The 26178-nt window shown below is 47.7% G+C and overlaps 1 protein-coding gene across 3 annotated transcripts in view; it reads right to left on the minus strand.

Annotated features, from left to right (window-relative positions):
- The window catches only part of LOC134353539 (D(4) dopamine receptor-like), a 68720-nt gene extending 44982 nt beyond the window's left edge, over positions 1–23738 (minus strand). For 2 of the 3 annotated variants that reach the window (XM_063061544.1, XM_063061542.1), the window contains exons 1-4: positions 23460–23737; positions 18124–18370; positions 15829–15941; positions 6226–6770 (exon numbers count right to left, since the gene is read on the minus strand). In XM_063061544.1, the coding sequence (XP_062917614.1) occupies positions 6226–6770; positions 15829–15941; positions 18124–18363 (898 nt within the window). In that variant the 5' untranslated portion in view covers positions 18364–18370; positions 23460–23737. Of the gene's footprint in view, positions 1–6225; positions 6771–15828; positions 15942–18123; positions 18371–23459 lie in introns of all 3 variants that reach the window. The other variant, XM_063061543.1, reaches the window with a different exon arrangement.
- Between the last annotated feature and the right edge of the window lie 2440 nt (positions 23739–26178).

The following is a 26178-nucleotide window of genomic DNA, read 5'->3' on the forward strand; positions in this document are numbered from 1 at the left end:
CTTTGTACTTTCCCTCCATTTAGAAAATAGTCAACCCTTTCATTTCTTCTACCAACACTGTCTACCATTTCTTTGCCCATTCTTCTAAACTATCTAAGTCCTTCTGTAGCCTCTCTACTTCCTCAAAACTATCTGCCCCTCCACCTGTCTTCATATCGTCTGCAAACTTTGAAACAAAGCCATCAATTCCATCATCCAAATGGTTGACATATAACGTAAAAAGAATCAGTCCCAACACAGACCCCTGTGAAACACCACTAGTCATCAGCAGTCAACCAGAAAAAGGCGCTCTTATTTCCCACCCTTTGCCTCCTGCCAATCAGCTACTGCTTTATTGATGCTAGAATCTTTCCTGCAAAACCATGGGCTCATAGCTTGTTTATTCTTCCTTCCCTTCTTTATATCTGCTCAGCCAGGACAGCTAGGCTTCATGTGTGGCACCTTGTCAAAGGCCTTCTGAAAATCCAAGTACACAACATCAACCGATTCTCCTTTGTCTATCCTGCTTGTTACTTCTTCCAAGAATTTCAACAGATTTGTCACTGTCAGGCAAGATTTTCCCTTGAGGAAACCATGCTAACTACGGCCTATTTTATCATGTGCATTCTGAGATCTCATCCTTAATAATTGACTCCAACATCTTCCCATCCACTGAGGTCAGACTAACTGGCCGATAATTTCTTTTCTTAGAGTGGAGTGACCTGTCCTTCAGCCTTGTGAACGCTCCAGCAGTTTCTCAGTGCCAGAGATCTGACCACTGTGACTTTCCTTTAAGTTAAACCGCTCCCCCCACCACCACCACCACCACCAAAGATATCCAAAGTAATATACTTGTTGTTGAGGGAGATGGCTACAGGGGTACTCTGCACTGGCTCCTTAACCCCTTTCCCCTTCCTGACTGTCACCCAGTTTCCTGTGTCCTGCACCTTGGGTGTAACTATATGTCCTATCTATCACCCCTTCAGCTTCCCGAATGATCCAGAGTTCATCCAACTCCTTAACATAGTTTGTTAGAAGCTGCAGCTGGATGCACTTCTTGCAGTTATTGTAGTCAGGGACACCGGAGATCTCCCTGCCATCCTACATCCCGCAAGAGGAGCATTTCACTGTCCTGCCTGTCATCCCTACTGAGCAGATATAAAGAAGGGAAGGAAGAATAAACAAGCTTTTCCTTCCTTTGCTTTCTCTGACTGAAGCCTGTCTTCGTGGGAGCCTCGAAGAGCTAAAACTTCAAGATCACCACCCTGACTCTGTCCACTCAGACGATGGCCACTGTGCTTGCCCCTGCCTTCCTATAATTTGCTGTTGCAGATTAACCCCAAACACAGATTGGTGGCTGGTCAAAGCTCTCTTTGCTGCAGGAACCCATTGCTACCTTTATGCCCGGGCAGTGGGCCTGAAGTCCCTCCTCTCAAGACTTCCAATATCCCAATTGGCCACTGGTCAAAACTCTTTTTAACCAGAATGTACACGTCTCGTGTGGATCACAATTCCCCATCCTTCATGTTACACTCAGCATTCAAAGAAGATTAGCTGGGCTTTGATCCTAATTGTGTGTTACAGTATTACAGGATTACAGTGGCTATCCTTACAAAATACATCAAACTAAATTGGACTATTCTGGAGCACCATGTTCATTAATGGCTAAGGGCATGTAACAGTATTACAAGATAACGATGGTTATCCTTACTGAATATATTCACAATAAAGTGGCCTATTCTCCGGCACCATGTTCGTTAGCGAGACAGGATTTTGGTTTCTGATGTCACCACTGCTTTCCCTGAATAAATGTCCTGCAGATTGACGTGTTTATCATCTGCCACCTTCGATGACCAGCATTCCAAGTTACAAAGCTGTTTAATAGCATTAGATTAGCCCAGTTTAGGCTAACGCTGCCTGGTATTTTGAGAAGGATTACCTCATGTGAAGGAGCATGATGTGCTTCATTCAACCCTCCCCCCACTGATTCACCCTCCAGCAACATCTCACCCAGGGGGTGGGCTCCCCTCATCCTGTCACCCCTGCACCCATCATACTGCTGCCTGTCCAGTGGGACATGGAGCAGTTAGCCCCCGTAGGTGCAGGCCCAGGGCATAGAACCAAAGTCTGTCCAGTGAGATGTGGATCCCTCAGGCCCAGGGCATAGAACCAAAAAGTGTCTGGGAGAGATGGTCACCTCACACTTCTCTCTACTAAGATCCATTTGCCACTCTTTAGGCCACTTCTCTAATTGATGAAGATTCCCCTGTTAATCTACAATAACATTCTTCACTATCAATAATACCTAGTGTTAAAGAGTCATAGAAATGTACAGCACAGAAACAGGTCCTTCGGCCCATCTAGTCCATGCCAAACCATTTGAACTGCCTACTCTCATTCTAACTGCACTAGGACTTTAGCCATTCGTAGCTCTACCATCCATGTACCTATCCAAACTTCTCTTAAACATTGAAATTGAGCTGGCATACTGGCAGCTCATTCCATACTCTCACCACCCTATGAGTCACCTTTCACCTTTAACCCATGACCTCTAGTTGAAGTCCAATCCAGCCTCAGAGGAAAAAGCCTGCTTGTATTTACCCTTTCTATATCCATCATAATTTTGTATACCTCTTTCAAATGTCCCCTCAACCTTCTATGTTCTAAAGAATACAGTCCTTACAGATTCAATCTTTCCTTGTAACTCAGGTCCTCCAGACCTGGCAACATCCTTGTAAATTTTCTCTCTACTCCTTCAACCTTATTTACATTGTTCCTATAAGATCATAAGATATAGGAGCAGAAGTATGCCATTCAGCCCATCGGGTCTCCTCTGTCATTCAATCATGGCTGATCCAATTCTTCCAATCATCCCCACTCCCCTGCTCTCTCCCCATACCCTTCGATGCCCTGGCTAATCAAGAACCTATCTATCTCTGCCTTAAATGCACCCAATGACTTGGCCTCCACAGCCATTCATGGCAACAAATTCCACAGATTTACCATCGTCTGACTAAGTAATTTCTTCGCATATCTGTTCTAAATTGAGGTCCTTCAATCCTGAAGTCATGCCCTCTTGTTCCAGACTCCCCTACCATGGGAAATAACTTTGCCATATCTAATCTGTTCAGGCCTTTTAACATTCAGATTGTTTCTATGAGATCCCCTCTCATTCTCCTGAACTCCAGGGAATACAGCCCAAGAGCTGCCATACAGTAACCCTTTCATTCCTGGAATCATTCTCGTGAAGCTTCTCTGAACCCTCTCCAATGTCAGTATATCCTTTCTAAAATATGGAGTCCAAAACTGCACACAATACTCCAAGTATAGTCTCACAAGTGCCTTGTAAGCCTCAACATCACATTCCTGCTCTTATATTCTATACCTCTAGAAATGAATGCCAACATTGCATTTGCCTTCTTCACCACTGACTCAACCTGGAGGTTAACCTTTAGGGTATCCTGCACAAGGACTCCCAAGTCCCTTTGCATCTCTGCATTTTGAATTCTCTCCCCATCTAAATAATAGTCTGCCCGTTTATTTCTTCCACCAAAGTGCATGACCATTAACTTTCCAACATTATATTTCATTTGCCACTTCTTTGCCTATTCCCTTAAAACTATTTAAGTCTCTCTGCGGGCTCTCTGTTTCCTCCACCCTACCTGCTCCTCTGCCTATCTTTGTATCATCAGCAAATTTAGCCACAAATCCATTAATCTCATAGTCCAAATCATTGACATACATCTTAAAAAGCAGCGGTCCCAACACCGACCCCTGTGGAACTCCACTGGTAACCGGCAGCCAGCCAGAATAGGATTCCTTTATTCCTACTCTCTGCTTTCTGCCAATCAACCAATGCTCCACCCTGCAGGGTAGGTGACAAAAACTGCACAAAATACTCCAAATTAGGCCTCATCAATGTCTTATACAACTTCAACATAACATCCCATCTTCTGTACTCGATACTTTGATTTATGAAGGCCAATGTGTCAAAAGCTTTCTTTACAACCCTATCTACACTTTCGGAATGTTTCTATGAGATCCCCTCTCATTCTCATCATTTTCAATGAATTATGGAGCTCATTTCCAGATCCCTTTGTTCCACCACACTGCCCAGTGCCCTACCGTTCACTGTGTAAGACCTACCCTGGTTGGTCCTATTGAAGTGCAATACCTCGCACTTGTCTGCATTAAATTCCATCTGCCATTTTTCAGTCCATGTTTCCAGCTGATTCAGATCCCACTACAAACTCTGATAGGTTTCTCTGCTGTCCACTACACCCCCAATCTTGGAGTCATTGCAAATTTGCTGATCGAGTTAACCACATTATCAGCCAGGTCACTGATATAGATGAGAAACAACAATGGACCCAGCACTGATCACTGGGTGCACTCCACTAGTCGCAGGTCAGTAGTCAGAGAGATAAGAATCTACTACTGCTCTCTGGCTTCTCCCACAAAGCCAATGACCAATCAATTTGCTGCCACATCTTGAATGCCAAGTGATTGAACTTCCTTGACCAATCTCCCATATGGGTCCTTGTCAAATGCCTTGCTATAGTCCATTTAGACAACATCCACTGCCTTGCCATCATCAACTTTCCTGGTAACTTCCTCGAAAAGCTCTTTAAGATTGGTTAGACATAACCTATCACACATTAATTTTGTGTTATCTGCAAACTTTCAGATCAAACCTTGTGCATTTGAATCCTGCGGCACACAACTCATCATTGGCTTCCATTCTGAGAAACAACTTTCAACCACCACACTTTACTTCCTCCGCGAGCCAATTTTGAATCCACAGAACTACCACTAGCTCACTCTGGATTCCACAGGACCTAACATTCCAGATCAGGCTACCATGCCAGATGTCGCCGGAGGTCTTGCTAAAGTCCAGATACACAACTTCCACTGCACTACCTTCATCTACCCCTTTGGTTATCTCTTCAAAAATTTCTACACGATTTGGCAAGCACACAAAAAGCCATGCTGAACCATAGCCTGACCCTCAGAACCCCCTCCAGTCAGAACAGTAATCTGCTTCTGGACACTTGATATCACACTGCTGAAGCCTCCCACTCACCACTCATAGCTTTCCCTTCAGGCTCACCCAATCGATCAGGACCCAAACCTATCCTTTGCTTAGGCCCAATAAAATTATGGTCACAGGAGCCAAAGTGTTCCCCAAGTGCCACTTCAGTTACTTGCCTTGCCAGGCTCTCAGAGAGAAAGCCCAGTATTACACTCCGCCAAGCAGGACCCTCTGCATATTGACTAAGGGAACTTTCTTGGGCACTTTTGACCATAATACCTTCAGCTATAGCAGTATTAGGCCATTTGGCCTATCAAGTCTGCTCTGCATTTGATGTGGCTTATTTATTATCCCTCCACTCCATTCTCACCATAAACACCATGACTAATCGCGAAACATTCCACCTATGCTTTAGATGTAGTCAAAGACTTGGCCTATACAGCCATCTGTGGCAATGAATTCTACAGATTCACTCCCCTAAGGCAAAAAAATTCCTCCTCATTTCTGTTCTAAAGGGACATCCTTATATTCTGAGGCCTCTGGTCCTAGACTTCCCCACTATAGGAAACATTCTCTGCAGGTCCACTCACATCCCAAAACTATATTCCATTTGACACTTTGCCCATTCTCCAAGTCCTTCTGGAGACTCCCTGCTCCCAGCACTACCTGCCTCTCCACCTTTCTTCAAATCATCTGCAAACTTGGCCACAAGGAAGTGGACAGGAGGTGTAAAACGAGGGATGAGGAGGCCAGAAGGGAGGGACGGGGAGACCGGAGGGGAGGGAGGGATCGAGAAGTAGGAAGGGAGGGATGGGGAAATTGGGAGTGATGGGGAGGTGGGAAGAGAGGGATAGGGAAGTTGGGAGGGACGGGGAGGTGGGAAGGGAGGGGCCGGGGGTGGGAAGAAAGTTCCAAAACTCAGCTCTTGGGCTCCTGGCCATAAATGGGGGAGGGTCTTAAATTGGGACAGTCGGTGTCCTCAAGGTTGGGGGAGGAGATGGGGTTCCCAGATGAAGAAGAGGGAACAGGGCGAAATACACCAAACAAGTCAGCTGGGAGTGGGAGAAGGGTTGATAGAGAAGGATGTTGATGGACCAAATGGTAGCCAAGGAACTCTGCATGACATTTGACCCTCTGCTGGCCACGGATGAGGGCAAAACAAACCTGGGACTGGGAGGTCAACCAGGGTGCTGAGAAGGTTAGCAGAGACTCACCTACGACGATCAGCAGCACCTTTATGGCCTTGTGCTCTCTACCATTGATCCTGGCCCGCTTCCTCCTGCCGGGACGCGGCTGTGCATACTTCAGTTGAGAGGAGGTCAGGGTGGGCTTGGGCCCCTCTGTCGGTTCAGAAGCTGGGTCCGGGAACAGGTGCAGCTCCACATGAGGACTCTGCGTCAATGCGGGCGGACTGTGGGGCTCCGAGGGGCTCCCATTCATCTTCCTGAAGCCGTGCATGTGGCGCCGGAGCCTGTGGCTTCGGCCTCGCTCCCACCTCCTGAGGCCACGCAGCATCCCGCAGTACAGGAGCAGCATGGCGGGGCAGGGCAGGAGGAACGAGCAGACTGACGACCAGATGATGTAGCTGCTGCCTTCCAGCTGACACACACTGACGTTGCGATCTGGGATGTGGTTCAGACCAAACGCAATGGGAGAGGCCACGGCAAAAGCCAGGATCCAGGTCATGGAGATGAGGACCACCTGACGTACATCAACGCGTTTCCTGTTGTAGTTCAGGGGAATCGAAATGGCGATAAACCTGGGCAATACAGAACACACGGGTCCTCATTACTGACCAGGATCTTGGACACAAACTTGGTCAGGACATTGCTACAGCCTACCCACAGTGGCAATGAGCTGACACCATTCAAGGGAAAGTGCATCTCCTGGACTTGATCCCTTTGCAGGTACTTGGAAGAGGGAGGATCAGAGGTTGAGGTGAGCTCCACCCCACATGGGCTTCCTGCAGACTCACATACCCAGCAACTCCCACACCCCACCCCACCCCCTGTGATTCCGGTTCATCTATCACATTCCACCGCCAGAATGTCGAGGGAGTGGTTTTGAGGAAGTGCCACAGAGTAGGAGGGGCAGTACTCGGAGTGAGAGTATGTATATAAACACTAGTGACCAAGGACCAGGGTGAAGAAGTGTGTGAACTGCCCGTTCAGAGGTTGTTAGTCAAGTGCAGAAGATGGGAATAATATGGTTGGATCCCCATTGGTCAGAATGGATACTATGGGCCGAATGTCCTGTTACCAATACTTTATGATTCTAAAGTTCTTCATCTGGGTATCATGGCATGGGATCTTCTGATGCCAACTCTCGCTTAATGAACACACAGTTAGTAAGATTGCTGATGAAACATAGGTGGGGATGTAGAGGGTGAAGGTTCATAAGCCCATCTTCCCTATTGGGGCATAGGCAGCCAATGGCAGATCACCAAAGTTCCCTGTCCTAAGCTAGTTCTTCATGTTATCCCCAAGTGTTGCCATCTCCTTGGTTTCAGCTCCTTTTTCTCCCCGGGATGAGGTCTTTAGAGCATCTGTTGGCATTTCCATAGCTCTGGGCTTTTATGGGATGGGATCGCTACCCCATGTTTAACCCTCTTCTTTTTGCAGCTGGGCTTGGGACAGTCCATGGCAGAGTTACAGGGTGAAGACAGTTATTCAGATTTATGAGGGATCTTGGTCAGCAGGGAAAGTGGGCCAAGCATCACAAATGGAGTTTAATCAGGTGAAATGTTGCATTTTAGGAAAACGAACCAGGGTAGGACTTTCTGAGTGAAAGGTATGGCCTTTGGAAGTGTTGAACAGATGGAATCAGGAGCACAGGTTCCGAGTACAGAAGCTGGCTCGATGGGCCGCATGGCCCAAGTCTGCTCCTATGGTCTTATGCAACACACATCAAAGTTGCTGGTGAACGCAGCAGGCCAGGCAGCATCTCTAGGAAGAGGTGCAGTCGACGTTTCAGGCTGAGACCCTTCGTCAGGACTAACTGAAGGAAGAGTGAGTAAGAGATTTGATCTGCTTACACGGATAAGTGCCAGGAGGGAGATCAGTGGGGAGGGATGGGGGGACGAATGGACAAAGGAGTCGCGTAGGGAGCGATCCCTTCAGAAAGCAGAGGGTGGTGGAGGGAAAGATGTGCTTAGTGGTGGGATCCCGTTGGAGATGGCGGAAGTTACGGAGAATAATATGTTGGACCCGGAGGCTGGTGGGGTGGTAGGTGAGGACCAGGGGAACCCTATTCCTAGTGGGGTGGTGGGAGGATGGAGTGAGAGCAGATGTACATTGAATGGGGGAGATGCATTTAAGAGCAGAGTTGATAGTGGAGGAAGGGAAGCCCCTTCCTTTAAAAAAGGACATCTCCCTCGTCCTAGAATGAAAAGCCTCATCCTGAGAGCAGATGCGGCAGAGACAGAGGAATTGCGAGAAGGGGATGGCGTTTTTTCTAGAGACAGGGTGAGAAGAGGAATAGTCCAGATAGCTGTGAGAGTCAGTAGGCTTATAGTAGACATCAGTGGATAAGCTGTCTCCAGAGACAGAAAGATCTAGAAAAAGGAGGGAGGTGTCAGAAATGGACCAGGTAAACTTGAGGACAGGGTGAAAATTGGAGGCAAAGTTGATAAAGTCAACGAGCTCTGCATGCGTGCAGGAAGCAGCGCCAATGCAGTCGTCGATGTAGCGAAGGAAAAGTGGGGGACAGATACCAGAATAGGCACGGAACATAGATTGTTCCACAAACCCAACAAAAAGGCAGGCATAGCTAGGACCCATATGGGTGCCCATCGCTACACCGTTAGTTTGGAGGAAGTGGGAGGAGCCAAAGGAGAAATTATTAAGAGTAAGGACTAATTCCGCTAGATGGAGCAGAGTGGTGGTAGAGGTGAACTGATTAGGTCTGGAATCCAAAAAGAAGGGTAGAGGGGAACTGATTAGGTCTGGAATCCAAAAAGAAGTGGTCTTATGGTCTGTTTTGCTGTAGTTGTACAAGGAGTTGGTGAGACCACACTTGGAGACTTCCTACCCTGCTGACATTAAACTGGACAGGGTGCAGAGGAGATTTATGAGGATGCTGTTGGGACTCATGGGACTGTGTTATGGAGAAAGGTTAAGCAGGTTTGGACTTTTCTTGTTGGAACATTGGTAATGAGTAATATCTTATGAAGGTGTATTAAATCATGAGGGGTATATATAGCATGAATGCACACAGTCTTATGGCATTAAGAGCTAGCAGACAGAGGTGTAAGATGAAAAGGGAGAAATTTAGTAGGGATGAGGGGCAACTTTTTTACCTTGAGGGATGGGTATATGAATGAGCTGCCAGGGGAAGTGATTGAGGTAGGTACAAGAGAAAATCTGCAGATGCTGGAAGTCCAAGCAACACAAAAAATGCTGGAGGAACTCAGCAGGGTAGACAGCATATTGCTGAGTTTCTCCAGCAATTTGTGTGTGAGGCAGGTACATTGATGACATTTAATAGCAGATACCTGGGGACACCAGCACTAGGAAATCCCCCTCCAAGTCATTCACCATCCTGATCTGACTGGGAAACATATCGCCGTTCCTGGGTCAAAATAATGGAATGATTTTCCTGTCTGATAGCTTCATATTTCCCCTTACTTCCAATCCCCTTACAACTTGAGCTGTCTCTCCTCGACAACCACAATCCCATTCAGGGATGCAAGTAGGAGGTACCTGTGTGGGCTACTGCTCCACACCCTCTACTTCCTAGCCCTTGTCCACCATCCTGACATGCCATGGCGAGCTGACTTTCCACCTGGAGGTGAGGGAGGTCCCCAATGGAAGTCCCTTTACAAGGGAGTTCTTCCCATGCAGCTGGGGAATCTGAGGTGGAGGCTGCTGCATAGAGCGGTGGCCTGCAATAAGTTCTTTAGTTTGTACACGAATCTCCCAGCCGCATGTCACTTCTGCGGGCTGGAGGAGACCGTGTACCCCGTGTACGTGAATGTGTGAGGCTGCAGCCCCTCTTTGCATATCTGCGTGGGCTGCTTCTCGCCTTCCAGTTTATTTTAGCCCCACCCTATTTATATACAATCATCCAGTAAGGAGGGGGGCATGGATGGATGAGGATGTCCTTGTCAACTGAAATGGTTGCCACAAGAGGACACAGGTTTAGGGTGCTGGGGAGTAGGTACAGAGGAGATGTCAGGGGTAAGTTTTTTCTCAGAGAGTGGTCAGTGCGTGGAATGGGCTGCCGGCAACGGTGGTGGAGGTGGATACGATAGGGTCTTTTAAGAGACTTTTCGATAGGTACATGGAGCTCAGAAATATAGAGGGCTATGGGTAAGCCTAGTAATTTCTAAGGTAGAGACATGTTCAGCACAGCTTTGTGGGCCGAAGGGCCTGTATTGTGCCGTAGGTTTTCGATGTCTCTAACTTGCTCCTGGAGCTGGTGAAATCGGCCATCCGTGGGTCCTGGAAACGGGTGGCAGGAAGATCTGCCCGGGCAGACTGCCTTGCAATGTTTAGGGGGTATGTTCATGCCTGGGTAAATATTGCGAAGGAACACGCGCAGTCCACGGCGACCATAGAGGCGTTCTAGGACCGTTGAGCTCTGCAGGAGGTTAGTGCCGTCATTGACAGAGATGGAAACATTTTAGTTTAATGTGTGTTGTCTATCTGTAGTGTCGTAATTGTGTTAGTCACTGGTTTGTATAGTAGCACTGAATTTGTAATAAAGATATTTTGTATATAAAAGAAATCTGCTACTGACGCCCACCTCATACCAATATTCTCCTGTTACCTCTGGGGTAGTAATCTCTGGATTGCTGCCTGTGCCATATCCCAGCGAGGGTCAGAATAGGATGATCTGGCAGGTGAATGTGTGGCTGAGGAACTGGTGCAGGGGGCAGGGTTCAGACTTCTGGATCATTCTGGGGGTGGTACAACCTGCTCAAAGGGGTGGGTTACATCTGAACCGGGGGGTGGGGGGTCCATATCCTTGTGGAAAAGTTGGCTACAGTTGTTTGGGTGGGTTTAAACTGATTTGGCAGGGGGATTGCAAACCAGAGTGATAGTGTTGAAGATGAGGTAGTTTGTTTACAGACAGTGGTTGTGTGTAGTGAGACTCCGAGCAAGGAGAGGCTGATGATAGGGCAGAATTACAGTCAACAGGATGAGTTGCAATGTAAAAGGCAGACAAAATTCAAAAGGGTGAATACAGGAGTGAAGGTGTTATGCTTTTGAATGTGCACAGTATACGGAATAAGGTCAACGAATTCATAGTACAGTTACAGATTGGCACATATGATATTGTAGGCATCACTGAATCAAGACTGAAAGAAGATGATGGCTGGGAGCTTAATGTCCAAGGATACACATTGTATTGAAAGGACGGGCAGGAAGGCAGAGGGGGTGGTGTGGCTCTGTTTGTAAAAAATGAAATCAAATCATCAGAAAGAGGGTCGGAAGGTGTTGAATCATTGTGGTTAGAGCTAAGGAATTGCAAGGGTTAAAAAACACTGATCAGAGTTATATACAGACACTCAAACAGTAGTAAGGATGTGGTCTACAACTTACAATGGGAGATAGAAAATAAATGCCAGAACGGCATGTTACAATAGTCACAGAGGATGTCTATATGCAGGTAGATTGGGAAAATCTTGTTAGAAACATAGAAAACCTACAGCACAATACAGGGCTTTGGCTGTACTGAACATGTCCTTACCTTAGAAATTACCTAGGGTTACCCATACCCCTCTATTTTTCTAAGCTCCATGTACCTGTTCAGGAGTCTCTTAAAAGATCCTATCGTATCCGTCTCCACCACTGTCGCCGGCAGCCCATTCCACGCACTCACCACTCCTCGTAAAAAACTTACCCGACATCTCCTCTGTACCTATTTACAAGTACCTTAAAACTGTGCCCTCTTGTGTCAGCCATTTCAGCCCTGGGGAAAAGCCTCTGACTATCCACATGATCAATGCCTCTCATCATCTTATACATCTCTATCAGTTCACCTCTTATCCTACGCCATTACAAGGAGATAAGGCCGAGTTCACTCAACCTATTCTCATAAGGCATGCTCCCCAATCCAGGCAACATCCTTGTAAATCTCCTCTGCACCCTTTCTATGGTTTCCACATCCTTCCTGTAGTGAGGCGACCAGAACTGAGCACAGTACTCCAAGTGGAGTCTGACCAGGGTCCTATATAGCTGCAACATTACCTCTCAGTTGCTGCAGGATTCCAAAAGGGGAAATTTCTAGAATACCTATGAGATGGCTTTTTAGAGCAGCTCATGGTTGAGCCTACTAGAGAATCCGCTATTCTGGATTGGGTGTTGTGCAATTAATCAGAACTGATTAGAAAACTTAAGGTAAAAGGACACTTGGAGGTAAGTGATCATAATATGATTGATTTCACACTGGAATTTGAAAAGGAGCTAAAGTCAGATGTATCAGTATTACAGTGTTACAAATTACAGAGGCATGAGATTTGATTTCTCAAGCTTCCATTACTGCCCCTTTGTGGAAGAAGCCAGAGTGATAGTAGATAGTTGCCTCTCTGACTGGAGTACCACGGGATCAGGACTGGCTCCATTGTTGTTTGTCATCTATATCAGTGACCTGTATGATAATGTGTTAACTGAATCAGCAGATTTGCCGATGACACCAAGATTCGGGGTATGGTGGACAGTGAGGAAGGCTATGATGGCTTGCAGTGGAATCTGGACCAGCTGGAAGAATGGGCTGAGAAATGGACAATGGAATTTAATGCAGACAAGGGTGAGGTGTTGCACTTCAGAGGTATCAGCCAGGGTAGGTCTTACACAGTGAATGTTAGGGCACTGAAGAATACGGTAGAACAAAGGGATCTTGGAACACAGGTCCATAATTCATTGAAAGTGGTGTCACAAGTAGATAGGGTCATAAAAAAAAGCTCTTGGCACATTGGCCTTATTAGATACTTCCAAGAACCCCAAAACCATATCCTTAACAAAGGACTCCAACATCTTCCCAGCCATTGAGCTCAGGCTAACTAGCCGATAATTTCCTTTTATGTTGGCTTTGACTTCCCTTGTTAGCCATGGTTGTGTCATCTTGCCTTTAGAAACATAGAAACATAGAAAATAGGTGCAGGAGTAGGCCATTCGGCCCTTCGAGCCTGCACCGCCATTTATTATGATCATGGCTGATCATCCAACTCAGAACCCAGCCTTCCCTCCATACCCCCTGACCCCTGTAGCCACAAGGGCCATATCTAACTTCCTTTTAAACATAGCTAATGAACTGGCCTCAACAGTTTGCTGTGGCAGAGAATTCCACAGATTCACCACTCTCTGTGTGAAGAAGTTTTTCCTAACCTCGGTCCTAAAAGGCTTCCCCTCTATCCTCAAACTGTGACCCCTCGTTCTAGACCTCCCCAACATCGGGAACAATCTTCCCGCATCTAGCCTGTCCAATCCCTTTAGGATCTTATACGTTTCAATCAGATCCCCCCTCAATCTTCTAAATTCCAACGAGTACAAGCCCAGTTCATCCAGTCTTTCTTCATATGAAAGACCTGCCATCCCAGGAATCAATCTGGTGAACCTTCTTTGTACTCCCTCTATGGCAAAGATGTCTTTCCTCAGATTAGGGGACCAAAACTGCACACAATACTCCAGGTGTGGTCTCACCAAGGCCCTGTACAACTGCAGTAGTACCTCCCTGCTCCTGTACTCGAATCCTCTCGCTATAAATGCCAGCATACCATTCGCCTTTTTCACCGCCTGCTGTACCTGCATGCCCACTTTCAATGACTGGTGTATAATGACACCCAGGTCTCGTTGCACCTCCCCTTTTCCTAATCGGCCACCATTCAGATAATAATCTGTTTTCCTATTTTTGCCACCAAAGTGGATAACTTCACATTTATCCACATTAAATTGCATCTGCCATGAGTTTGCCCACTCACCCAACCTATCCAAGTCACCCTGCATCCTCTTAGCATCCTCCTCACTGCTAACACTGCCACCTAGCTTCGTGTCATCCGCAAACTTGGAGATGGTCTACAACTTACAATGAGCTGAATGGCCTAATTCTTATCCTATGTCTTATGGTCTTAATGCCACTAATTACAAATTTGCCACTCTAAATCCCACAGACTGTTGGGTGGCCAATAATCTCATTAATGTGGTCCTACCTTCCTTATTCCTCAGTTCTCCCCACAGAGCCTCAGGAGACTAGCTCTGCAGCCTGATCTGACTGAGCACTGCCGGAACATTTTCCCTGGCAGGTAACACCATGCCTCTTCCTTTAATCCATCCTGCTCTATCACATCCAAAGGTACAGAAACCCAGAACACAGAGCTGCCAGTCCTGCCACTGCTGCAACCAAACAGCACTAAGGGCTACAATGTCATCATTCTGTGTGCTGATCCATGCCCTAACTTCATCCGCCTTTCCTACAATACTCCTTGCACTGAAAGATACGCAGCTCAGAACATTAGTCTCACTATGCTCAACCCTTTGATTCCTGACTTTGTATGTCGGTTTAACAAAATCTTTCCCTACTGTCTGTTGTGGTAATCTGGTTTCCATCCCAGTGCATCTCTACTTTAAACAGCATCCACCTGCTCCCCCCGCTAGAAACACTTACTTGTTACCAGCACTCACCTCATGCCGACGCTCACCCGATGCCGACACTCACCCGATACGGACACTCACCCGATACGGACGCTCACCCGATACGGACGCTCACCCGATGCCGACGCTCACCCGATGCCGACGCTCACCCGATGCCGACGCTCACCCGATGCCGACGCTCACCCGATACGGACACTCACCCGATACGGACACTCACCCGATACGGACACTCACCCGATACGGACACTCACCCGATACGGACACTCACCCGATGCGGACACTCACCCGATACGGACACTCACCCGATACGGACACTCACCCGATGCCGACACTCACCCGATGCCGACACTCACCCGATACGGACACTCACCCGATGCCGACACTCACCCGATGCCGACACTCACCCGATACGGACACTCACCCGATGCTGACACTCACCCGATACGGACACTCACCCGATACGGACACTCACCCGATGCTGACACTCACCCGATACGGACGCTCACCCGATACGGACGCTCACCCGATACGGACGCTCACCCGATGCGGACACTCACCCGATGCGGACACTCACCCGATGCGGACACTCACCCGATACGGACACTCACCCGATGCGGACACTCACCCGATGCGGACACTCACCCGATGCCGACACTCACCCGATGCCGACACTCACCCGATACGGACACTCACCCGATACGGACACTCACCTTCTACTAACACTCAAATACACCAACACTCACTTGATACCAACATAGATTCATAGAACACTACAGCACAGAAATTGGTCCTTCGGCCCATCTACTCTGTGCCAAACCATTGATCTGCCTCATCCCATCAACCTTCAGCTGGACCATAGCCACTCACCTGTTACCAGTACTCACCTTTTCACAATCACTCACCTGTCCACACCGTTACCAGTACTCACCTTTTCACACTCACCTGTCCACACCATTACCAGTACTCACCTTTTCACAGTTACTCACCTGTCCACACTGTTACCTGTACTCACCTTTACCAGTCACTCACCTGTCCACACTGTTACGTTCTCACCTTTTCACAGTCACTCACCTGTCCACACTGTTACCTGTACTCACCTTTTCACAGTCACTCACCTGTCCACACTGTTACCTGTACTCACCTTTACCAGTCACTCACCTGTCCACACTGTTACCAGTACTCACTTTTTCACACTCACCTGTCCACACCATTACCAGTACTCACCTGTCCACACTGATGGCACATAGGTTGAAAATGGAGGCGGTGCACAACATGACATCCATGGTCATGAGGTAATCACAGAGACCAGGCCCAAGGGTCCAAACTCCACCCTGGAACTAAACAGAGTGATCAATTGGTCCATTACACCAGCACGACTGTCTCACCTCACTCCCCACTCCAACAAACATGACTGTTGACCAACATAGCACACATCAGTTCAGATACAGTCACAGATTTCCCATCACCGAACAGCGTGTGCTGCAGGAAGAGCTGGGGGAGCTGGATGTGGCTAGCAAAATGGCTGCTACCCATTAAATCAACAGCATGTTTATTCACTGATAACTACGGCCATTCCACACATAGACTGGGACCATTCCTGGACCCCAGTACATCCATCAGTCTCCCTGTGATAGATCACCTCTATGTCCCATTATAGATCTCCCCTGTATCATTATAGATCACCACCCGTGTCCCGTTATAGATCACCCCTGTCCCATTATGGATCACCCCTGTATCGTATTATAGATCACCCCGTGTCCAGTTATCGATCTCCCCTGTATCGCATTATAGATCACCGTGACCCATTATAGATCTCCCCTGTATCATTATAGATCACCACCCGTGTCCCGTTATAGATCACCCCTGTCCCATTATGGATCACCCCTGTATCGTATTATAGATCACCCCGTGTCCAGTTATCGATCTCCCCTGTATCGCATTATAGATCACCGTGACCCATTATAGATCTCCCCTGTATCACGTTATAGATCACCCTGTGACCCATTATAGATCACCCATGTCCCGTCATAGATCACCCGTCCTGTCATAGATCACCCATGTCTCATTATAGATCACCCGTGTTCCGTTATAGATTGCTACCATGTCCCGTTATAGATCACTACCGTGTCCTGTTATGGATCATGGGTTCTAGTGATTGAGCTGGGGAGGGGTAGGTGAGATTGTGCGGGGGGTTTGAGTACTGGGCAATGGGGTGACAGAGAGTGAAGGTGAGGTTTGGTGTGGGGGTGAGTACTGGGGGATGCGGTGAGTGAGAGTCGATGGGTGGGAGTGTTGATGTAGGGGGGCAGATGAGGTTGGGTTGGGGTTGTGTACTGGGAGCTGGGGTGAGTGAGAGTGTTGATGAGGGAGGGGTGGATGAGGTTGGGTTGGGGGTTGTGTACTGGGGGCTGGGGTGAGTGAGAGTGTTGATGAGGGAGGGGTGGATGAGGTTGGGTTGGGGGTTGTGTACTGGGGGCTGGGGTGAGTGAGAGTGTTGATGAGGGAGGGGTGGATGAGGTTGGGTTGGGGTTGTGTACTGGGGCTGGGTGAGTGAGAGTGTTGATGAGGGAGGGGTGGATGAGGTTGGGTTGGGGGTTGTGTACTGGGGGCTGGGGTGAGTGAGAGTGTTGATGAGGGAGGGGCGGATGAGGTTGGGTTGGGGGTTGTGTACTGGGGGCTGGCGTGAGTGAGAGTGTTGATGAGGGAGGGGTGGATGAGTTTGGGTTGGGGGTTGTGTACTGGGGACTGGGGTGAGTGAGAGTGTTGATGAGGGAGGGGTGGATGAGGTTGGGTTGGGGGTTGTGTACTGGGGGCTGGGGTGAGTGAGAGTGTTGATGAGGGAGGGGTGGATGAGTTTGGGTTGGGGGTTGTGTACTGCGGGCTGGGGTGAGTGAGAGTGTTGATGAGGGAGGGGTGGATGAGTTTGGGTTGGGGGTTTTGTACTGGGGACTGGGGTGAGTGAGAGTGTTGATGGGGGGGTGGATGAGTTTAGGTTGGGGGTTGAGTACTGTGGGCTGGGGTGAGTGAGAGTGTTGATGAGGGAGGGGTAGATGAGTTTGGGTTGGGGGTTTTGTACTGGGGGCTGGGGTGAGTGAGAGTGTTGATGGGGGGGTGGATGAGTTTGGGTTGGGGGTTGAGTACTGTGGGCTGGGGTGAGTGAGAGTGTTGATGAGGGAGGGGTAGATGAGGTTGGGTTGGGGGTTGTGTACTGGAGGCTGGGGTGAGTGAGAGTGTTGATGAGGGAGGGGCGGATGAGGTTGGGTGAGATTACGTAGGATGAGTTTCTGGATTTTGGGTCAGGGGTGAGATGCGGGTGGATTTTAAAGGGCGTTTTGGTGGGTTGAGGTGGTGACTGAAGGTTGGTGGGGAAGTCTCGATATTAGGTGGAATCAGGCCGGATGGGGGCTGATGTGAAGGTGGTGGAGAGGTTAGGGATTAAGTGGGGTGAGAGGTTGAGGTGAAGTTGTGTGGTTGGGTGGGGAGGCAGGGAAGGGGGTTATTATGGGCGAAAGGACTCACCTCCTGGAAAACATAGAGCGGGAGGACGAGGAGTGCGAGAAGCAGGTCGGAGACGGCGAGGCTAGCGATGAAGATGTTGGTGGCTGTCCGGAGCGGTGGCTCGGTGCACACGCTCAGGCAGACGAGCAGATTCCCGGCCAGGATCAACAGGATGAGCAGCGTCCCGAAGAGCAGCGCTGGGATGTGGTGACCTGGCAGAGGCGGTTCGGACGCCGTCTCCCCGCTGCTCAAGTTGTTCATAGTCCGCCTGTGGGACCCGGGAAACCCGAGATCAGTCTCAGATCCTAGGAAATAATCTCCAGGTCCCGGATCAATCTTCAGTTCTCGGGATCTCAAAGTCAGTCCTAAATCCTCAGGTGCAGCTGCATCAAGCCCGGAGCATCCCAGATTCCTGGGAATCACCGCGGGTTCAATCGCAGATTTCCGGGAGTTGCTCGGGATCCTGAGATCAGTCCCGGAACCCCGGGATACCAGATATTTTCGAGGATCTGCGGGGGATAACTCGGAAATGTGGAAAGGGATCTGGGACGCCGGTACTGGTCCCTCGGTCCGCTGTCCAGACCGCACTGCGCGCTGTCCGAACGCATCTGAGCTCCCGGGAGTTGCACCGGCGGATCCGCTCAACCTTCGTGGGATCGTTCCAGCACGGAACCTCATTGGTCCCGACAGCGGAGATCCGCCCGCCCATCCCGGGACGGACCGAGGAACTCCTCCAAGCTAAGGGCTGCTGCTCCAGCCGCCCGACATTCGGCCAGACACTGGGGGTGTGGGAGTTACGGGCTGCCGGTTCCAGGCAGAGTGCCACTGAACCCCAGAGCGGGGTAAATCACAGAGCAGGGGTAAACACCGTGCCCTTCCCATCGTGTCTATTGAAACACAGAACACAGACTGTACAGCACAGGAAGTTCCTTCGGCCCACAACGTTGTGCTGATCCAATTAAATGGCCAACTAATCCCTTCTGCCTACACAATGTCCATATCCTTCCATTCCCAGACTCTCAGGGAGCTGAACGTCGAAGGAGATACGCTGTGTCAGAAAGATAGGTTAGTAAGCAGAGGGGGTGGTGTGGCTCTGTGTACAAGAAATAATATTAAATCATTAAAAAGAGATGACGTAGGATTGGAAGGTGTAGAATATCTATGTGTTGAGTTAAGAAATGGCAAGGGTAAAAGGACCCTAATGGCAGTTGTATACAGGTCTCCAAACAGCAGACGGGATGTGGATTACAAATTACAGCAGGCGATAGAAAACACGTGTCAGAAGGACAATGTCATGATAATCGTTGGGGATTTTAACATGAAAGTGGATTGGGAAAACCAGGCCAGTACTGGACCTCAATAGAGAGAATTTGTAGAATGTCTAAGGGATGGCTTTTTAGAACAGCTTGTTGTTGAGCCCACTAAGGGATCGGTTGTGCTGGATTGGGTGTTGTGCAATGATCCGGAGCTGATGAGAGAACTTAAGGTTAAGGAACCCTTAGGGAACAGTGATCACAATATGATCGAGTTCACATTGAAATTTAAGAAGGAGAAACTAAATTCCAATGTGTCAGTATTTCAGTGGAATAAAGGAAATTGCAATGGCATGAGAGGAGAACTGGCTAAGATTGACTGGAAAGGGACACTAGCGGGAAGGACAGCAGAGTTTCTGCAAAAAATGAGGGAAGTGCAAGACAGATATATTCCAAATAAGAAGAAATTTTCAAAGGGAAAAAGGACACTACTGTGGCTGACAAGTGAATTCAGAGCCGAAGTAAAAGCAAAGGAGAGCGCTTACAAGGAAGCCAGAGGTAGTGGGAAGATAGAGGATTGGAGAGCTTTTAAAAACTTGCAGAAGGAAACTAAGTAGGTCATTCAGAATGAAAAGATGAATTATGAGAGGAAGCTAGCGACTAATATCAAAGTAGATACTAAAAGCTTTTTTAAGTACATGAAGGGTAAAAGAGAGTTGAGGGTAGATATAGGACCAATAGAAAATGATACTGGAGATATTGTAATAAGAGATGCAGAGATGGCAGAGGAACTGAATGCATATTTTGCATCAGTCTTCACAGTGGAAGACGTCTGTAGTATACCGGCCATTCAAGAGTGTCAGGGAAGTGAAGTATGTGCAGTGAAAATTATGACTGAGAAGGTGCTCAGGAAGCTTAATGATCTGATGGTGGGTAAATTTCCTGGACCTGATGGAATGCACCCTTGGGTTCTGAAGGAAGTAGCTGGAGAGCTTGCGGAGGCATTAACAATGATCTTTCAAGAATCGCTAGATTCTAGCATTGTACCGGATGACTGGAAAATTGCAAATTTTACTCCACTATTTAAGAAGGGTGGGAGGCAGCAGAAAGGAAACTATAGACCTGTTAGCCTGACATCAGTGGTTGGGAAGTTGTTGGAATCGATTGTTAGGGATGAGATTATGGTGTACCTGGAGTCACATGACAAGACAGGCCAAAGCCAGCATGGTTTCCTGAAAGGAAAATCCTGCCTTACAAATCTGCTACAATCCTTTGAGGAAATTACAAGCAGAAAAGACAAAGGAGATGAGGTAAACTTGGTGTACTTGGATTTTCAGAAGGCCTTTGACAAGGTGCCAGACATGAGGCTACTTAGCAAGATAAGAGCCCATGGAATTACAGGGAAGTTACTAGCAATGATTGGTTGGCAGAAAACAGAGAGTGGGAATAAAGGGATCCTATTCTGGCTGGCTGCTGGTTACCAGTGGAGTTCCACAGGGGTCAGTGTTGGGACCACTACCTTTTATGATATATGTCAATGATTTGGACTTCGATATTAATGGATTTGTGGCTAAATTTGCTGATGATGCAAAGTAAGGTGGAGGAGCAGGTAGTGTTGAGGAAACAGAGAGACCACACTTGGAGTATTGTGTGCAGTTTTGGGCTCCATATTTTAAAAAGGATATACTGTCATTGGAGAGGGTTCAAAGAAGATTCACGAGAATGATTCAAGGAATGAAAGGATTAGCGTATGAGGAAAGTCTGGCAGCTCTTGGGCTGTATTCCTTGGAGTTCAGGAGAATGAGGGGGGATCTCATAGAAACATTCCAAATGTTAAGCGGCCTGAACAGATTAGATATGCAAAGTTATTTCCCATGGTAGGGGATTCTAGGACAAGAGGGCACAACTTCAGGATTGAAGGACATCCATTTAGAACTGAGATGCAGAGAAATTCTTGAAATGAATGCTAACATAGCATTTATCTTCCTCACCACCAACTCTACCTGCAAATTAACCTTTAGGGTCTTCTGCACAAGGACTCCCAAGTCCCCTTGCACCTCATATTTTTGGATTTTTTCCCCATTGAGAAAATAGTCTATTATCAAATAGTTTATTTCTATTACCAAAGTGCATGACCATAAATTTTCCAACATTGTATTTCATTTGCTTTTCTTTGCTTTCCTTGTGAAAAGGAAAAGGACCTTGGCAATTGTGGGGATGACTTTCAGTGGACAAATGCTTGAGTGTACAGACATTAAGAAAGAGGATGTGCCATAGATCTTGAAAGGTATTAAGTTAGATAAGTTGCTGGGACCGGATGAGATACACCCCAGGCTGCTGTGGGAAACAGGGGAGGAGATTGCCGAGTCTCTGGTGATGATCTTTGCATCATCAGTGGGGACGGGAGAAGTACCAGAGGATTGGGAGTTTGCAAACGTTGTTCCCTTGTTCAAGAAAAGGAGTAGCGATAACCCAGGAAATTATAGACCAGTGAATCTTACTTCACTGGTGAGCAAGTTGTTGGAGAAGATCCTGAGAGGCAGGATTTATGAGCATTTGGAGAGATATAATCTGATTAGGGCAGTTCATGCCTTATGAACCTGATTGAATTCTTTGAGGATGTAACAAAACACATTGCTGAAGGTAGAGCAGTGGATGTAGTGTATATTGATTTTGGTAAGGTTTTGATAAAGTTTCCCATGCAAGGCTCATTCAGAAAGTAATGAGGCCTGGGATCCAAGGAGACCTTGCTTTGTGGATCCAGAATTGGCTTTACACAGAAGGCAAAGTGTGGTTGTAAGTGGTTCATATTCTGCATGGAGGTCGGTGACCAGTGGTGTGCCTCAGGGATCTGTTCTGGGACCCCTCCTCTTTGTGATTTTTATAAATGACCTGGATGAAGTAGTAGAGGGGGGGGGGGTTAGTAAATTTGCTGATGACACAAAAGTTGGGGGTGTTGTGGATAGTCTGGAGGGTTGTCAGAGTTTACAGCAGGACTTTGATAGGATACAGAACTGGGCTGAGACGTGTGAAGTGGTTTATTTCAGTAGGCTGAATTTGAAGAAGGAATATAACATTAATGGCAAGACTCTTGGCAGTGCGGAGGATCAGTGAGATCTTAGGGTCCGTGTCCATAGGACACTCAAAACTGCTCCACAGATTGACAGTGTTGTTAAAAAGGCATATGGTGTGTTGGCCTTCATCGACCATGGGATTGAGTTCAAGAGCTGTGAGGTAATGTTACAACTATATAAGACCTTAGTTAGACCCCACTTGGAGTACTGTGCTCAGTTCTGGTCACCTCACTACAGGAAGGATGTGGATACTATAGAGACAGTGCAGAGGAGATTTACAAGGATGTTACCTGGATTGGGGAGCATGCCTTATGAGAATAGGGTGAGTGAACTCGGCCTTTTCTCCTTGGAGCGACGGGGGATGAGAGGTGACTTGATAGAGGTGTATAAGATAATGAGAGGCATTGATCGTGTGGATAGCCGGAGTCTTCTTCCCCGGCTGAATTGGCTAAAATGAGAGGGCACAGTTTTAAGGTTCTTGGAAGTGGGTACAGAGGGGATGCCAGGGTTAAGTTTTACACAGAGTGGCGGGTGTGTGGAATTCACTGCTGGCGAAGGTGGTGGAGATGAATACAATAGGGTGTTTTAAGAGACTCTTAGATAGGTACATGGAGCTTAGAAAAATAGAGGACTATGTGGTAAGGAAATTCTAGGCAGCTTCTAGAGTAGGTTACATGGGTCAGCAGAACATTGTGGGCCGAAGGGCTTGAAATGTGCTGTAGATTTTGTGTTCTATGTTCTATATTTGCCTCTTTCTTGCCCATTCTCCTAATTTGTCTAAGTCCTTCTGCAGCCTCCCTGTTCCTCACTACCTGCCCCTCCATCAGTCTTTATTTCATCTGAAAATTTGGCAACAAAGACATCTATTGCATCATCTAAATCATTTATATACAGCATAAAAAGAAGCGGTTGCAACCTGACCCCTGCGGAAAACCACTAGTCACTGGCAGCCATCCAGAACAGGATCCTTTTATTCCCACTCACTGCCTCCTACCAGTCAGCCAATGCCCTAACCATGTTAGTAACTTACCTGTGATAGTTAACTAGGTAAGCAGCCTCGTGTATGGCACCTTGTCAAAGGCCTTCTGAAAGTCCAAATATACAGCATCCACCTTGAAATCTCCTTAAAGAATTCCAACAAGTTTGTCAGACAAGGTTTTTCTTTTAGTTCACGGAAGGGTTCACAAGCTTCATCCAGAAGTGAATCAAGGAAGTCATCCCCCAAAAATCAGTCAGGGTCTATCCAAACCTGAAAGACTGGATCAACAGTTCCGTGCGAGCAGCTCTAACTGCGCGATCAGAGCTTGCGTTGCTGATAATCAGCAGGAGCTCAAGAAATGCGGCTACAATCTGCGCAAGGTCATCAAGGCAGCGAAACAATACAGGAACAAGATCCAGACACAACTTTCCACCAACAACACACACAAGGTCTGCACACTATCGCGGATTTCAAAGCTAAACTGTCTCTCTCCCAGATGAGCTAAATCTTTCTCACGCTCGGTTCGATGTCACCAACACTGAGCCCCTGAGGAGAGCCGCCAAAATGACCGGCACCTTGATCATCTCTGAGGCTGAAGTAAGCAGGTGTTTCCAACGGGTGGGCAGTCCCAAGGCAGCAGGACCAGACGGCATATCAGGGCGAGTACTCAGGATGTGCACAGCACAACTGGCAGGTTGTTTGCAGACATTTTTAATCTCTCCCTCTCCAGTGTAGAGGGCCATCCTGCTTCAAAACATCCACCATTGTTCTTGTACCTAAAAAGGCCAAGGTAACATGTCTGAATGACTGGATCCTGTCGCACTCACATCAATAATAAGAAAATGCTTTGAGATGCTGGTCAAGGACTACATCTGCAGCATACTACCACCCTCACTGGACCCTTTACAATTTGCCTACTGATGTAACTGATCAACAAGTGACACATTAGCCACAGCTCTACACACCGTCCTTACTCATCTGGATAAGAAGGATGCTTATGTGAGAATGTTGTTCTTAGACTACAGTTCAGCATTCAACACAATAATTCCCTCCAGGCTCGACAAGAAGCTCAGAGACCTCGGTCTTCACCCTGCCTTGTGTAGCTGGTTCCTGGACTTCCTGTCAGATCACCGGCAGGTGATAAGAGTGGGCTCCCTCACCTCTGCCCCTCTGACGCTCAACACAGGAACCTGCCAGGGCTGTGTTCTAAGTCCCTCCTTTACTCTCTGTACACTCATGACTGTGGTGCCACCCACAGCTCCAATCTGTTAATTAAATTTGCTGACAACATTACACTGATTGGCCTAATCTCAAATAATAATGAGGCAGCCTACAGAGAAGAAGTCATCACCCTGATACAGTGGTGCCAAGGAAACAATCTCTCCCTCAATGTCGCAAAAACAAAGGAGCTGGTTGTGGACTACAGGAGGAATGGAGACGGTCCAGCCCCTATTGACATGAATGGATCTGGGGTTGAGAGGATGAACAGCTTTAAGTTCCTCAGCATACACATCACCAAGGATCTCACGTAGTCTGTACACACCAGCTGTGTGGCGAAAAAGGCACAACAGCACCTCTTTCACCTCAGACGGTTGAAGAAGTTTGGTATGGGTCCCCAAATCCTAAGAACTTTCTACAGGGGCACAATTGAGAGCATCCTGACTGGCTGCATCACTGCCTGGTATGGGAACTGTACCTCCCTCAATCACAGGACTCAGCAGAGAGTGGTGTGGACAGCCTAGCGCATCTGTAGTTGTGAACTTCCCACTATTCAGGTCATTTACAAAGATACTCACGCCTCCATCCTCGATCGGGTGACACTCACGCCTCTAATCTCAATTGGGTGTTGTGCAATGGACTAGAATTGATCAGAGAGCTTAAGGTAAAAGAAGAACTGGGGGAAGTTATCATGATATGATCCAATTCACCCTGAAATTTGAGAAGGAGCAGCTAAAGTAAGATGTATCAGTATTTAATATAGAAACATAGAAAACCTACAGCACAATACAGGCCCTTCAACCCACAAAGCTGTGCTGAACATGTCCTTAAATTAGAAATTACCTAGCGTTACCCATAGCCCCTCATTTTTCTCAGTTCCATGTACCTGTTCAGGAGTCTCTTAAAAGAGGGGGAACGTCGACTCAGACCATGAGAGGCCTGCGTTGGGCATTTTCATGCCTTGCAAGGTGCAGATTGGAAGTCTGTGTGGGGCGCCACTCCTCACACAGACACTGGAGCAATGTGTGGTTAAGTGCCTTGCTCAAGGACACAAAGACGCTGCCACAGCTGAGGCTCGAACTACCAACCTTGAGATCACTAGATGAACGCCTTAACCACTTGGCCATGTGCCCGACACAAAAGACCCTATTGTATCCGCTTCCACCACCGTCGCCGGCAGCCCATTCCACGCACTCATCACTCTCGGCGTAAAAAACTTACCCCTGACATCTCCTCTGTACCTACTTCCAAGCACCTTAAAACTGTGCACTTTCATGTTAGCCATTTCAGCCCTGGGAAAAAGCCTCTGACTATCCACATGATCAATGCCTCTCATCATCTTATACACCTCTATCAGGTCACCTCTCACCTCCATTGCTCTGAGGAAAAAAGCCCGAGTTCACTCAACCTATTCTCATAAGACATGCTGACCAATCCAGGCAACATCCTTGTAAATCTCCTCTGCACCCTTTCTATGGTTTCCACATCCTTCTTGTAGTGAGGCGACCAGAACTGAGCACAGTACTCCAAGTGGGGTCTGACCAGGGTCCTA

The sequence above is a fragment of the Mobula hypostoma genome, chromosome 11 (assembly GCF_963921235.1).
Source record: "Mobula hypostoma chromosome 11, sMobHyp1.1, whole genome shotgun sequence".
NCBI classification, from domain to species: Eukaryota; Metazoa; Chordata; class Chondrichthyes; order Myliobatiformes; family Myliobatidae; genus Mobula; species Mobula hypostoma.